Raw genomic sequence first — 14614 nt, 5'->3', positions numbered from 1 at the left:
AGAAGTGCCTGGCTGAGTTGCTCTGTGTCCTCACCTCTCTGGCACTTGCCCTCTATGAGAACCTCCGTTACCTGCTAGGTCCCCAGACCCTCTATTTTAAGAGATCGGAAAGTACTTTGCAAAATGGCACAGCACAAATCAGGCATACCTCAAAATCTGTGCCTCAGTTTCCCCACCTCTAAAGAAGGATCCAGATAACACCCCTTGCATAGGGCTGTAACAGAGGCTTGACACCCATACAAACACTCGCTCCCCTCCCAGGTAAACATGATCGTGCTGGACAAGGACCTGGGCATCCCCAAGCCTTTTGGGCCCCAGGTGGAGGAGGAGTGCTGCCTGGAGACGCACGTCCGGGGCCTGCTGGAGCCTCTGGGCCTTGCCTGCACCTTCATCGACGACATCTCTGCTTACCACAAGTTCCTGGGGGAGGTCCACTGCGGCACCAACGTGCGCAGGAAGCCCTTCGCCTTCAAGTGGTGGCACATGGTGCCCTGACTGGCAGGGGCCCCAGCCCTCCCTCCAGGTCCTGCCTGTGCCCCCACGTCCTACTCCTTCAACAAGTGGGTGGGATGGGAGGTATTTGTGCCTTGCGGTCCCTGGAGAAGGGCCTCGTCCACTGAAGCCACCACAGTAAGCCCAACCATCCCCCCTCCAAACGTAGCTGGCTGGACACATGGCTTTAGTGTGCAGAGCTCTGGCAGGGAAGACTAGACTTCAACAAACCATGTAGTCAGACTGTTCCCCCAAGAATCCTCTACTCCAGGTCAGAATGAGGGAGAAAGAAAGGAGGCTCTCCCGGCACCGTGCTCTCATGTTCAAGGTAGACCATAGGGCCGGGACTTTGAACGGTACCGTCATTTCAAATTCTCCTCCCTCAGGGCCTCCAACCATTCATTCCTTATGTCTTTCACCCTCTCCTAGCTTCCTGTACACACTGAGTACGCACTCCCCGAGGGTCCAATCGTTCAGCTTAGACTCTCCCGGAAATAGATCTTAGCAGAGGAGAGTTCTTCACTGTCTGTGGATGCAGGCTGCCTAAATTTGGGGGGGAGGGGGTTGGTCCAAAGTTCAGTATATAAAGAGGCCCCTCCCCACCTGCCAACGCTATTCCTTTTCTCTTGCCTGGTCCTCAACTCTCTGGCCAGTCCATGGGCCCTCTTGCCACCATCCTTTCTATTCTGGACTGTCTTTCCTATTCTGGACACTGCCCCTCCAGACAGCTATACTGTTCCTTTGCCCCCAGCCAGATTCAGGCCTCCCAGGGCCCGAGAAACAACCTATTCCTTCTCTTGGATGTTTGCCCCAATATCCAAGGATACTGGCCAGGCTCCAGCCTCAGTGATCAGTCCCCAGCTAGCTACTGGTCTGGAGGTAGAATCCCCCAGCGCACTTTCCAAAGGCCTTCCATTCAGATACAGGCAAATTTAATCCCCTCTGCTTCAGTTAGAAAGGCCTCCAGGAGCTGTAGAGACAGCTCAGCAGTTAAGAGTGTTTGCTGCTCTTGAGGAGGACACAAGTTTGGTTCCCAATACCCACACTATCTGTAGCTTCCCTTTTCTGTCCCCCGCCCCCAGGGCACTATACACGTGTATACATACCCTTACACATAAACACAAAGAAATGTTTTAGGGTCTGGAGAGATGGCCCAGTGGTTAAGAGCACTTGCTGCTCTTACTGAAGACCAGAGTTCAGTTCTCAGCACCCAAATGGTGGCTCATAACCACCTATAACTCTAGTTCCAGGGGATCCAGTGCCTTTGTCTGACCTCCCTGGGCTTCTGCACACAGATGGTACACGCGCGCACACACACACACACACACACACACACACACACGAAGTAAAATAAATAATATTTTAAAAATACAATATTTTTTTAAAATAAAGAAGGTCCTTTAAGGCCAAGAAGACAGGAAATATTAATCCTACTTTGAAGGGTTAGACACTCCCATTGTATAACCAAAGAAAGGGTTACAGACCTGCATCGTTAGGGGAACAGGATTTTCACCTTGGATTATGTCCTCAGCTATGCAGGCAACATTGGTTGTATGTTACTGAGCAATGGACACAGACTTGGACTCTGACAACACAAGCTAGCCATAGACTCGCTTGTCCCCAGCCAGCAAAATCCACATTTAAACGGCCACCCTTTGCCCTTGCTGTGGTGGGCTCTTCAGAAGCACTACCCAGTATATTCAAAAAGCACTCAGGACACCAGTCACTGCCTTCAAGAAATGGGGGTGTGTCTTCTGCAACACCCTTCATTAGTTGGGGCTACAGTACTATGCCCATCAGGCCCCAGAGCCTTCAGAGCTGTCGTCCTCTGTATCTGGGGACAGTAGTTCCTGCCCTTGAGGGTAGAGCCCCAAATCCTGTCTCCTGTCCCAGAGCAGAAAACACAGGCCCCTCCCTGAGGGAGGTGATCGGGAGACACAGGGTTTGTCATGTGTAGTGTTCAGTTAAAGTGGCTTTATGGCTTTTATTTTTATCTACCCCGAGAGGAAGTGAGCACCTCCCACACGGAGGCCTCTTGTCTTTGTAGATTGTGCTACAGTTCTTCCTGGCAGCATTGGTTGTTTCAGAAATTGCTGGAACCCCAGGACTCAGGCACTGCCTGTCCCATCTCACCCACCCAGTGTGACTCCTCTGAGCATGGATGCCTCCCCCCAACCCCTGTGGACGCCTTGCTCTTCCCCACCCCCACTTTCTTTAACATAGACCTAGATGCTTCTGGGCTGCACCATTTCCTGTTTCAGTGTGGATTTTGAAATGTTCTGTGAGGGGCAGAGGGATGGCAAGAAGGTGGCGAGAACCAGGCAGTTTCAACTTCCTGGAAAAGAAGCCAAGATGGAGCCTGGAAAGTGTTTGGGGAAGAGCCAAAATAAGAGCAATAAAATAAACCATCCAAGGCGAAGTTATGTGGCTCTGGGTGTGATGTTCTTTGCGGCTTCCTAGACATGATCACAAGTAATGTGGGTCATGTGTGGCCCCTGTGGTCATGAAGCTCCTACTGTTCTGAACATGAGGTCTTGATCCTCAGCAAAATCATCTCAAGGACCTGAAACACCCCTCTTCCACCCACCCACCCACAGATCTGTGTGTCACACGGCTACTACCCAAGGTCATGACCAATATCCACAGTAAAGTTTTAAAGGTGAGTTTCCCCAGATGCAGATGGTGAGGTGAGCGTTTGGGAGCCAATGGGTTGTTAGGAATGTGCCTCCAAGAGAAATGGAACCAGAAACTGGGGAACAAGGCGTTGAAAGGGAAGAAGCAAACAAGGTGGAATTTCAGGGGCCCAGTTCATCCCAGTACCCCCTGTGAGCTCCAGCATGTGGATGCACCCTGAAAGCTTGATTCCCATGGAGCTCAGATCTCTCTGCCCCGGGCCAGCATGACACTAACCCCGGTAGCTTTGGTACTTGATGGGGAGAACCACCAGTAATCCACAGCTTCATTAAGACCAGGGTGGGGGTTGGGTGGAAGCTGGAAAGATGGCTCAGTTATTAAAAGTGTTGACTATGCTTCCAGAAGACCCGGGTTTGATTCCCAGCACCCACATAAGTGGCTAACTACCACTTTTGGCCTCTGTTGGTACACGCATGGACATGCACTCAGGTACATACAGATAAATAAATACTATTGTCAGGGTCTGAGAATCACTGAAAAAAGACCCCAGACTCAGGTAGTATGCAAAAGCAAAGAGGGCTTGTTCTGCAGAAGTTTCCAGCATGCAGGGATCGCCATTAAAGCAAAATGGCGACCCAGAAATAAATACATACTCTTTTTATAGACAGTTAGGAGCTTTGTGTGGTAACTCTTGAACTAGTTGGCCAGGAATGACATAGGGGCATGAGCTGATTCAGGATTGGCTGATTTTTTAAGGATTTTCCCTAGTTACTGGTGACTTTGTTGACTCATTGATGTTTGGCTTTTACTCATGTGTCAACCTTTAATTTGATTGGTTAGGGCCAGCTGCACTTTACTTTGGGAACAGCAAAGCTAGAAAGTGTTCATAACATAAAGTATTCATAAACATAGCTTTTGGTCACCTTGACCTATAAGCTGATTTGTTGTCCTCAGGTTATGGTATTTCCAGGAATTCTTTGTTTGAACTCCAAGAAACAGAAACTCAGGCCTAGTAAGACAACATGGAGAAAAGAAGCCTGTCATGGCGTCAGATTAGCCAAACAGACACTAAATCTGCTTATTCAAGTAGCAACCATGCCCAATCAGAAGAGATTAGGGCCATCTGGAATGGCGTGCCAGTAGACTCCAGACCCCTCAGTTATTGGGGTTGGCTAGTGTCCATGGAGGTTACTCCGATTAGAATTGGCTGGCTTCTTGGAATTAAATCCTCTCAATATAATAGATCTGTGTTTCAAAAGAGCAAAAATCAGCTCAGGGAGATAGCTCACCAGGTAATGGGGCTTCCTGGGAGCATGGCAACCTGAATTTGGTCTCTGAAACTACCATAAAGATGGGAGGAAAGAACTAACCAGACAAAGTTGCCCTCTGACCTCCACATGCATGCCATGGCACATGGGCCATGCATAGTAATGACAATAAAGAAAAAACTTCTAGCCAGGCATGATGGTGGATGCCTTTAATCCCAGCACACAGAAAATAGATATGAAACATGAACAGCCCTTTTCATTTCAGAAAGTCTTGCCTAAGCTATGGCCATCACCATGTCAGGGGAACTTTGGATATGTCACCATTGTCCACCGTCAGGATGAAAACCCTCACCAATTTGTGGAAAGAAAAAAACCATGACCCCTTACCTCTGCCCTCTTTCTCCTCATAGGTCCAGGATATAACTTGATTCTGTGTTTTAATGTCAAAGGTTGCCTTGCAGGGAAGAAGAGGTCCTTGTTCCCAGTTTTCTTTGTTATCATCATTACCATCACCACTTGTATGCTACAAATGATGTGCATACGAATTTGTATGTAAATATGCATACATGTATGTCTATGCACCACATGCATGTAATGCCTGCAGAGACAAGAAAAGGGCATTGGATCTCCTGGAACTGGAGTTACAATTTTGAGCCACCATGTAGATGCTGGGAATCTAGCCAAGGTTCTCTGGAAGAGGAGCCAGTGCTCTTAACTGCTGAGCCAACTCCAGCCCCAGGGCCATCTTTATTACAACCCTGCCATGACCCAAGAGATCCTCAACATCCTCAGGTCCACATGCCAAGACCCCTTCCACAGGCTCCTGCTCTGTAAGGATGCCATCACCTTTCTGTTTCCTGTGGATGGCAAACTCCAGACATTTGGTCAGTGCTCACAAAATCCATGTGGATGAAAAAGTGAAGCATCTGTTCAGATGCCAATAGGAGAGGGAAGATCAGTCTGTTTATTCCTTTCCTAATGTTAATCCCAACAATTCAAGGAGAACGACCGATGACCCAAATCATGGCCAAATTAACTGAAGAAAGCAATTAATGAAAGCAAGCTTTTTTAAATTTGTGTACATGGGCTGTCTCTCACTAAGGTGGGGTTCAAGAGGTCAGCATTAGATATGAGGAAGACAAAGTTTTTATAGTTCAGGGTTAGGGGTTTTCCAAGTGGGGAAAAACAGGCGAGGTTACAGGAGTGGGAGATAAGCATAAGTTGACTGTAACAACATTTTGAAGCAAAGATGATTGCAAGGTGGTTAGATCAAGGTAGTCATAAAAACAGGCAGTCATAATAACCTTTGAAACAAAGGTAGGGTTGCCAAATGGTCATTACAACTTTTTGAAACAAAGGCACAGTTGCCTTTTCCTGGAATGAGCTGTACAGAACCATTTGTAGTTAAGGTTACAGATTTGGAGTTAAGGTTCCTGGAGCACAGCCCAGTCCTTGAGAAACAGAGGTTTAATCATAAACAGGAATGAGCTTAATTTGTTCTATAATGTGGCTTTTAAGTCAAAGATGGAACTGGTTCTTCACTCATTTTCTGTCTTTTATTTATTTACATTTTGTTTTTGTTTTTGTTTTTCAGACCAAACACAGATTTATTAAGGAAAGGTGAAAGAGAACTCCCCAGAGTGGGAGAGGTTCTAAATGAGAAATATGCTTTTATTTCATTTTATTTTTTGGTATTGGGGTTTGAACCGAAGGTTTCACATATTCGAGACAAGTGTTCCACCACTAACTGCCAGCCCTTATATCTAACTTTCCTTTTTTTGTTTTTATTTTTCAAGACACTGTTTCTCTGTGTAGCTTGGCTGTCCTGGAATTCACTCTGTAGACCAGGTTAGTCTCCAGCTGAGTCCACCTGCCTCTGCCTCCTGAGTGCTGGGATTAGAGGTCTGCATCACCACCATTTGGCTTTCTTTTTCTCCCCTTCTTTCCCTCCTTTCTTTCTTCCTTCCTTCCTTCCTTCCTTCCTTCCTTCCTTTTTTCCTTCCTTCCTTCCTTCCTTTTTTTTTCTTTCTGCTTCTGAGAGAGGATCTCTAGCCCAGACCAGCCTTAGGCTCCCTATGCAGGCAAAAATTATCTTGAACTTCTGATCCTCCTGCCTCCACTTTCCAAAAACTGAAATTACAGGCAGGTACCACCATGCCCAGTTTATACAATGCTAAAAACTGAACCCCAAACTTTGTGAATGCTAGCCACATTCTCAACCCCAAATACTGCTTAAACACTTTTTCTTCTTGAGTCTCACAATGTAGGCCAGGCTAGTCTGAGGCTTTCAGTTCTCCTCCTCAGTCTTCCACTGGATTATAGGCTTGCACAGCTCTGTTTTAGCGTGCCAAGTGCCCCATAGGATGTTGTCTGCAAGCAAATGACTTTGTGATTCCTACAAAGTCCTGGCAGGCAGCAGAACTAGGAGCAAAGCAGCTCTGCATAGCTCAGCCTGTGCCCAGAGTAAGATGACGTCTCTTAGCCCTGAGTCATTCCTATCCAGTCATCCTTTCTTCCTCAGCACTTCCTACACCTCTATTGTGTGCACAACCAGAATGTTGGTATGGTTTTTCATCTGAAGCCAGCCACCTGTGACAATACACACAGGATCACTCAGCACAGGATCCAGGATGTCTGCCCTCCGGGACATGAAACCTGTGCTCACTCTTAAAGGAGCTAGCCAGCCAGGAGCAGAGGCAGGCTGACGGTGAGGACACCTGTGTCAAATCAAACAGTGAATGCAGCATGAAGACTGTGAGATCACATACACCTGTGTACAATGTGCACAAGCTCATGCACACACACACACACACACACACACACACACGTTAGGCAAGCTAACTGGTAATCACTGTGTGATTGCCCCTGTGCAATTAACCAATTATCAGCCTTTTCCCTAGACACTCTGTCTGTTTGTTAAAAGGAACTCATCCTATGCTCCTGCAATATAAACTGCAGCCATTCAGGGGATCCCAGGATCCAAATACAGGGAATCCCCTGAAACTTGAGGCAGCTGCAGTCTCGTAGTCAGTGTGGAAGCCTACAGGAATATCAATTTCATTATTGTCAGTTTTCTAGGAGACCCATTTTGGGTGTAAGGTTACGTGTGTGTGTTCTTGGGTGTGCACAGCTGCCCGTGTGCACAGAGGTGAGAGGTCAGCCTCACTGTCGTGTCCTCAGCAGCTGCCCACCAGCTTTTTGAGTGAGGCAGGGTCTTTCACCGAGAGCTGGGATCAAGGATGCTACACTGGCTGGCCAAGGAGCCCCAGGAATCAGCCTGTCTCTCCCTCTGTTTAGGGCTAGTACTATAAGCATGTCCCATCATGTGTGGGTCCTCATGCTTCTGTGGAACGAGTTTACTGACTGGGTCACTGCCCCATTTTTAAGAACCTGTCTGGGGAAGGATCAAACCATCGTATGTCCCATTTAATTATTCTGAAGCAGACCTATGTGTGATAACATCACAAAACCCCAAGACCCAGCAAGAGACAGAAAAGTGACAGGCTGTCCAGTGTGCAAATCACCCTGGGCTTCTGTAGAAACTGGTGACAGCAGTGACCTCGGAGAAAAGAGAGTCAAGAGTGCCCCCTGGAGGGCTTTAGACTATGTTAAACTATGTTACTTGAATTTCTTTACACAGCAAGAACTGAGCGGTGTATATTTCAGGTGTGCGTGGTGTAGGCCTGTGTGCTCGTATGTGTGTAAGGTCAGAGGTTGATGTTAGAATGTCTTCCTCAATTGATTCTTCACATTAGCTTTAATTGCATTTATTTTTTTTTTTTTCTGTGTGTGTAGGCGTGTGGTTGTGGGGTCAGAGGACAGCCTTGTGGGACTCAGGTCATCAGACTTGGCAGCACATACCTTCCAATTGACCTTTTTGAGACCGTCTGTCCCTGAACCTGCTGCTTTGGCAAGACTGGCTGCCCAGCAAAGCCCCAAACTCTGCCCACCTCAGTGCCCCCAATGCTAGAGTGACAGATGAATGAGCACAGCCAGGCCTGGCTTCTATTTGAGTGTTGGGGATTCGAACTCAAGTCCTTATGCTCACACAGCAAACACATTACCCACTGACCATGCCCCCAGCCTGCCATATGTACTTTTGGAGGGATTAGGGGTGGGGTTGGAGTCGGTGTTTCTCCGTGTTGCCCTGGCTATCCTGGAGCTCACTGTGTAGACCAGGCTGGCCTTAAACTCAGAAATCTGCCTGCCTCTGCCTCCCGAGCGCTGGGATTAATAAAGGCAAACACCACCACAGCCTGCATATGTACTTTTTAATGATTACCAAAACTGGCTGAATCCCGTGGCCTATTATTTCTGTTCAAGTCTTCCTGCTCTTTAGCACAATCCATGTTTCCTACTGATAGGTGGCTCTGCTTTCCTCCCCTCAGCTGGGTTTCCCTCCATCACTTCAGACAAAGAGCTACCAGGAGGATTAATCCTCCCCCGTGGCAGGACTGATTATCTCCGTTCATTTTACTGATGCACAGAGAGGTTTTGTAACCTTCTCAAGACCACAGAGCTGATGGTTGACAGGACAGCTTGAATTCCCAAACTACTGTAAGACCTGGGGTCTCACAGCTCAGGAGTTCAAGATCGCGCCCTTCCCAGAAACTCCCCCCAGACCACGACTTGTTGCAAAAGCAAGAGGTTTAATTTAACCATTGCACAATGGGGTCACCCCTGCCGGTCAGCAAAGAGTGGCACCGGGAGACAAATGCTTTAGGTTTTTAAAAGAAAAATTGCATGAAACTTGAAGTTGCAGTTTTGGCAATTTAGGATTGGATGAGGAAGCTATAAAGTAAGATAATTGGTTAGTCTTAGGTGCTCAAGCTTGGCCAGTCCTGCCAAGTGTGGATGCAGCTGCAATTGAAGGTGGGAGTGGTTAACTCATCCTTGAAGACTGGGGCTGCGGACTTTTGGCTGGAGGTCAGGAGTTACTCAGAAGAAGGATTGAGGCCGTCTGGGTTGGTTGCTAAGAAACACTGTCTAGAAGACAAGGGTCTGGTCGTTCTTTTTGCGGAGTGAAGGTCATTGCTTGCTTGCTTTTTTTCTATCTGTCCTCACAGATAGGGTCACATTTCTCCATTCTCTGGAAAGGTACTAAGAGGCTTTAGCTTAACCTGAACTTAAAACTCAAAGCTATTACAGGCTTTAGAAGACATACAGGTTACAAAGTTAGTCTAACCCTTTCACTACACGCTTGACCACTCCCCCTGCGCCTGACAAAGGCAACTGGCCTTTGACCGTCCGCATCTCTGACTGGTTTTGCTTCTGACTTCCAGCCACCCCGAACTGAAAGAATATTCCCCATTGTTCGTGTTCACATTTCATTTGCGGGGCTCTGCCTCTGATTTGAAAAACATTCAAGAATTCAGGTTCAAACGGAAGAAGGCGGACGCAGCGATTGTGCCGCGTCAGCTAAGCACGCTTGTCTGGGCTCAGCCGGAAGATCAAGTGAACCGCTAAGGTTGCGGGTATGGGGGCGCTGCTGGCAGGCGGGTGGGAGTGTGCAAGGGTGCTGACCAGGTGGATGGGCGCCCGGGGTGTGCTTGGTGCTAGGGTGGGCCACTTGCTAAGCCCCAGCAGCTGAGATGACCTAAGCTGTGTGAGCCGCCAGTCTCCCGGGAGCAGGGGTGGCTCGTGACTCTTCGCTCCAGGAGTTAATTCCATAGAGAGTGCTCGTGAAATGCGAGAAGCCTGTAGCCCTATTGCCTCACTCCCGCTCAGAGAACGTACTTTGAGAAGTCTAATTATACAGTGGGGTTTGCACGGGATGAAAGAAAGGGGTTTGTTTAGATAAGCCTTTTCTGAGGGCACGTTGGCAACAGCTGGGAGAGAGGGCTGGGCGGCGCTGCGAGCCGGGAGTGCCCCCTGGAGGTGCACCCGAGTGACTGCAGCCCCCACTTTTCTCGCCGGGCACCCTGCCCTCACGTGAAGATGTTGCCCATCCTGCAGTGTGAGCGGGTAAGCACTTGGCCGTTTTTTTTGTTTTTTTGTTTGTTTGTTTGAGACTCAGCAGCCTCAACAACAAATGAAGACCCAAAAATCCCCGCCTTGTGGGTTTGCTGCAATGATTATGGAGTAAATGTAGCCAAAGGGTTTGCTTAGGGCCATCATCCAGGAAATCCTCCAGGTGTGGATGCTATTGGTGCAGCCTCGCAGCACCAGCATCCTGAGCATGGCAGGGGACGCCATTCGGTGACCTAGAAGAAGGGAAAGGGCTTCTTTGAGAACCAGGCAAAGCAGGGAAGGGGACAGGAGATGGGGAGGTTGGCGTTTGCTCTGCCGGTTCTGGAACTGCAGCTTTCATCTCCACTTCTTTCTGGAGCCCCCTGATACGATATGCAATGAGTGTACCCCAGAAGTAAAGTGTCCCAAGCCAGAAGGTAGAGATGTTCCCGAAGGAGTCTGCCTCTTGCCAAACTCAGAAGCCACAGGCCTGCTTGGATGATTGAGCCATAGGAGGGGCTTCTGCGGTAACCCCCCAGGGTTGAGGGGACCCCAGCCTAGCCTCTCCGTAAGGGTACTCCGCTTCATGGAGGGGTGTGCTGAGTCAGGTGGCAGCGTGGATGCTGGTCGAATGGTCATCAGACTTGCTTTTTCTCCCTCCCTGACCACCCTGGCGCTCTCTTTCCTTCTATTCTGTTTCCTGAAGAGGCACCTGATGCCCTGATGCACCTCAGAATTCTCTCTTGATGGCTATAGGGAAGCCAAAAAGGGCTCATGAAGCTAAAATGCAAAGGAGTGAAGGGCGAGGCTTGGGACACACTCACTGGGAGAGCACTGGCCTGCCACAGATCCCTGCAGCCAGCTCCCAGGAGTACTAAAGAGTGGCGTCTTTGCTTAAAACATTCTCATTTGATTTATCGTGATCTTTTTAAGAAAAATTTTTAGATTTATTTACTTTATGTGTGTGAACATTGTGTACATCCAGTGTGTGCCTGATGCCCTTGGAGGTCAGAAGAAGGCATCAGGTCCCCTGAAGTTGAAATTATAAATGGTTGTGGGCCACCAGGTAGGTGCAGGCACCTGAACCCAGGTTCGGGGGGGGGGTGTAAAAAAGAAATAAGCACGTGTTCTTAAGTGCCGAACCATAGCTGCAGCCCCTTCAAAATGAACTTTTAAAAACATTAAATACCCTGGTCCTCACCCTAGTGGAGGCAGTGCACCACGGTGCCCGAGTCTCTACATGTCCCCTGCTCTCCGAACACCCACCTCTCCCTCAATCTCTTCTTTCCCTGCCACAAGGGAACGGCTCGCCTTTCTTATTCCCCACTCCTTCATTCAGCCAGTCCACCTGACTGTATACCTACTGTGCGCTGACACCCCAAGCCAGGCGCTTAGGAATTGAAGATTAATTTGTTCATCCCGAGTGTTTCTCAGCCATGTGCTGCGGTGCAGGCCACTCTGGACGTGACTGTGAACAAGAGACAAATCCCCACCTTGGCCCGGAAGCTTCTTGCAATCAACATAGTCACAAAGAATTCAGAAGCCAAGTAGAATCCAAAATAGATTATACGATCCTCAGCTAAGTAACTAAGGGAGGCAGGAGGATCACAAGTGTGAGGCCAGCTTATCCAGCCAGACCCTGTCCCCAAACGAAACCAAAAAGAAAGAAAGAACAAATTCAAAACAGATTCACAGGGAGCAGTAAACTTGGTGAAGAAAGTAAAATAGAGTGAAGGGGCCAGGCCTTTAAAATGTTCCCAGTAGGGCATACAGATATGAAAGCGGAACATTATCAAACCTGGTGGAACCTGATGGCCTGTGTAGAGGGCATTTTATTGAGTGGTTGAGGAGTTATTTTCTAAGGAAGGAAAAAGTTGGATCTGAATTTTTGCAAATGGCTGTGAAGAAGGAAGAAGCAGGCAGGTGACTCACGTCTGTAACCCCAGCACTCAGGAGGCTTGAGCATTCTGGGCCAGCCTGGGCTGCCTGATGAGATGAATAGGAATAGAAGGATAAGACATTCCAGATCGAAGATATGGAACTGCACAGAGAAACCAGAAAGGAGGGGTCGCAGGAGCCTGGAAGCTGGGGTGGTAATGGGCGAGTGCTGAAATGTAGAAGGAAAGTGGGACCAAGGATGATGCCAGCTTTCTAGCATGGATGTTGATGGATGGTGGTGCTGATAAGAGTGGAAATGTGAACATCTCAGGCCACAGGTGGGATGACTGAGACCAGCTGAGTTAAAAGGACTGAGGGTGTCCTTTTTTTTTTTTTTTTTTTTTTTGCTTTCTTTCCTTCCTTCCTTTTCTTTCTTTCTCTCTCTTTCCTTCTCTGTGTAGCCCTGGCTGTCCTGGAACTCACTCTGTATCTGTAGACCGGGCTGGCCTCAAACTCAGAGATCTGCCTGCCTCTGACTCCCAAATGCTGGGATGTGCCACCACTGCCTAGCACCCTTTTTCTTTTAGGAGGGTCATGAGACAGGTTCTCAGTATGTAGCCCAGGCTGACCTGTAACTAACAATCCTCCCCACCTCTGCCTCCTGAGTGCTTAAAATACAATCTTGAGCCATCAAGCCCAGTTTGGTGTTTGTTTGTTTCACTTTTGAACTCAGTTTTTAGCCTGGAGGAAGAAAGAATTCCTCAAGCAGAATTCCCACCCTAGGTTGCCCAGATTTCCTAATACTCAAAGGCTGTCTGCAAATGGGGACAGTGATTCCAACCCAACAGAGTTGTTGGGAGGACCAGGGGAGACTGTTGCTGTAAACACATTTGCAAGCGATGAGGTGAGGCTCTGTATAAACACAGGGCGCCCAGCAGAATGTCTGATGAAAAGCAATACATCACTCTCTACATGGATACCAACCAACCACAATCCCCACAGTCTATGGCAAGGACACCTTGGGGATATAAGTCAGAAAGAGACCACAAAGACCATGGCATCTGTGCCTTTCTGGAATCCCAAAGTTCAGGGCGGAGGTAGAGTCACCAGGAATTTATTATCTCTCCATAACACTGAGCTTCCCAAATCCCCATGAAGCCCAGGAATGATGTGCCTACAGGGCGTGTGGGCACACTGGCACCAAAAGCCCCTTCATAAATCAAGGTCTCATTGCTGGCCACAGACTTCTTTTTCCAAGGTGACCTGGGCAAAAAGTTAAATGGCAGCCACTCACGTAGGGGTGGCATCTGTCTTTGCCATGATGGCTGAAATGGCTAAGAAGTCCAGTTCTCCAGAAATACTGCCTGTTGACACTCTGGAGGAGTTTCAAAGAAAATGGCAGTTTTCCTAAAACCTCAGCCAATTTGGGTAGCCCAAAAATGTGCTGGGGCAGACTGGAAGAGCCTATCCCAGTGCCTAGCCAACCCCCTGGAAAGTGAGGGTGACCTCCCCCGTGCCATCTGTTGCACAAGACAATCATGTCAATAACAATTTTACATTAGCCGGTCCAACCCCTACTGATTCAGGCAAGGACAACTACAAGTCAGAGGTCCAGTGTCACATGGCCTTAAGAGGAGCAATTAAGGTAACCACCAGGGGTTCAGGCCTCCCCACACCCCCTTTAATGAGGCCGCCTGGCAGGGAAGCCGGGTGCAGGGACAAGGCTCAGAAACTTGGCCCCGTCTAGCCATTCCTCCTGTCATCTTAATTTCTCCAGTGGCATCTAAATGGCCCAAGTGAGGAAACCAAAGACTATAAACAGTGTCCTTCCCTTGCCAAAAGTGAGCGAAAAGGAATAAAACCATTCCTTCTGGAAATAAAGGGACCAGCAAAGTCACTGGGTGCCTGAAGAGATCAAGTGACCTGAGACACCAAAATCACACATGCCCAAGGTCGTCAAATCTTAGTCAGAGAGACACTGAGAGAGCCCATGAAAAACGCTGGGAAGAGCAGTTCGGGTGACTATAGGAAACAAAATTTGGGGATACAGCTCAGTCGGTAGAGTGCTTGTCTAGCCAGCACAACCAGGCATGCTGGCACACATCTGTAATCCCAGCACTCAGCATTTCTTTACCGGCAGAAAGATCTCAAGTTCCAGGTTACCTCCTTGGTGGACAGCCTAGGCTACATCACCCCCCTTCTTGCCTACTGTCTTCTTCCTCACTCGCCCATCTCCACCTTCGCAAGGGAAGAGAGGTTAAAACCACGGCCGCGGGCAAAATTGGATAGCTCCGCCCCTTCTGGTCTTTGCCCCGGCCCTCCAGGTTGCCTTTTCTCCCTCCCGCCTCTCAGACTCCAGAGAAGGTCACCTTAAGAACCTACGAGGACAGTGG

The 14614-nt window shown here is 48.6% G+C and overlaps 1 protein-coding gene across 1 annotated transcript in view; it reads left to right on the top strand.

Moving 5' to 3' along the window:
• The window catches only part of Padi2 (peptidyl arginine deiminase 2), a gene marked incomplete at its 5' end in the record, with an annotated part of 40495 nt that extends 37584 nt beyond the window's left edge, over positions 1-2911 (top strand). Inside the window, one exon of the mRNA XM_060379169.1 lies at positions 262-2911. Within this exon, the coding sequence (XP_060235152.1) occupies positions 262-495 (234 nt within the window). The remainder of the gene's footprint in view (positions 1-261) is intronic.
• Between the last annotated feature and the right edge of the window lie 11703 nt (positions 2912-14614).

This window comes from Meriones unguiculatus, chromosome 3 (genome assembly GCF_030254825.1).
Source record: "Meriones unguiculatus strain TT.TT164.6M chromosome 3, Bangor_MerUng_6.1, whole genome shotgun sequence".
Lineage (NCBI taxonomy): Eukaryota > Metazoa > Chordata > Mammalia > Rodentia > Muridae > Meriones > Meriones unguiculatus.
This window is presented reverse-complemented; position numbering and strand designations above follow the sequence as displayed.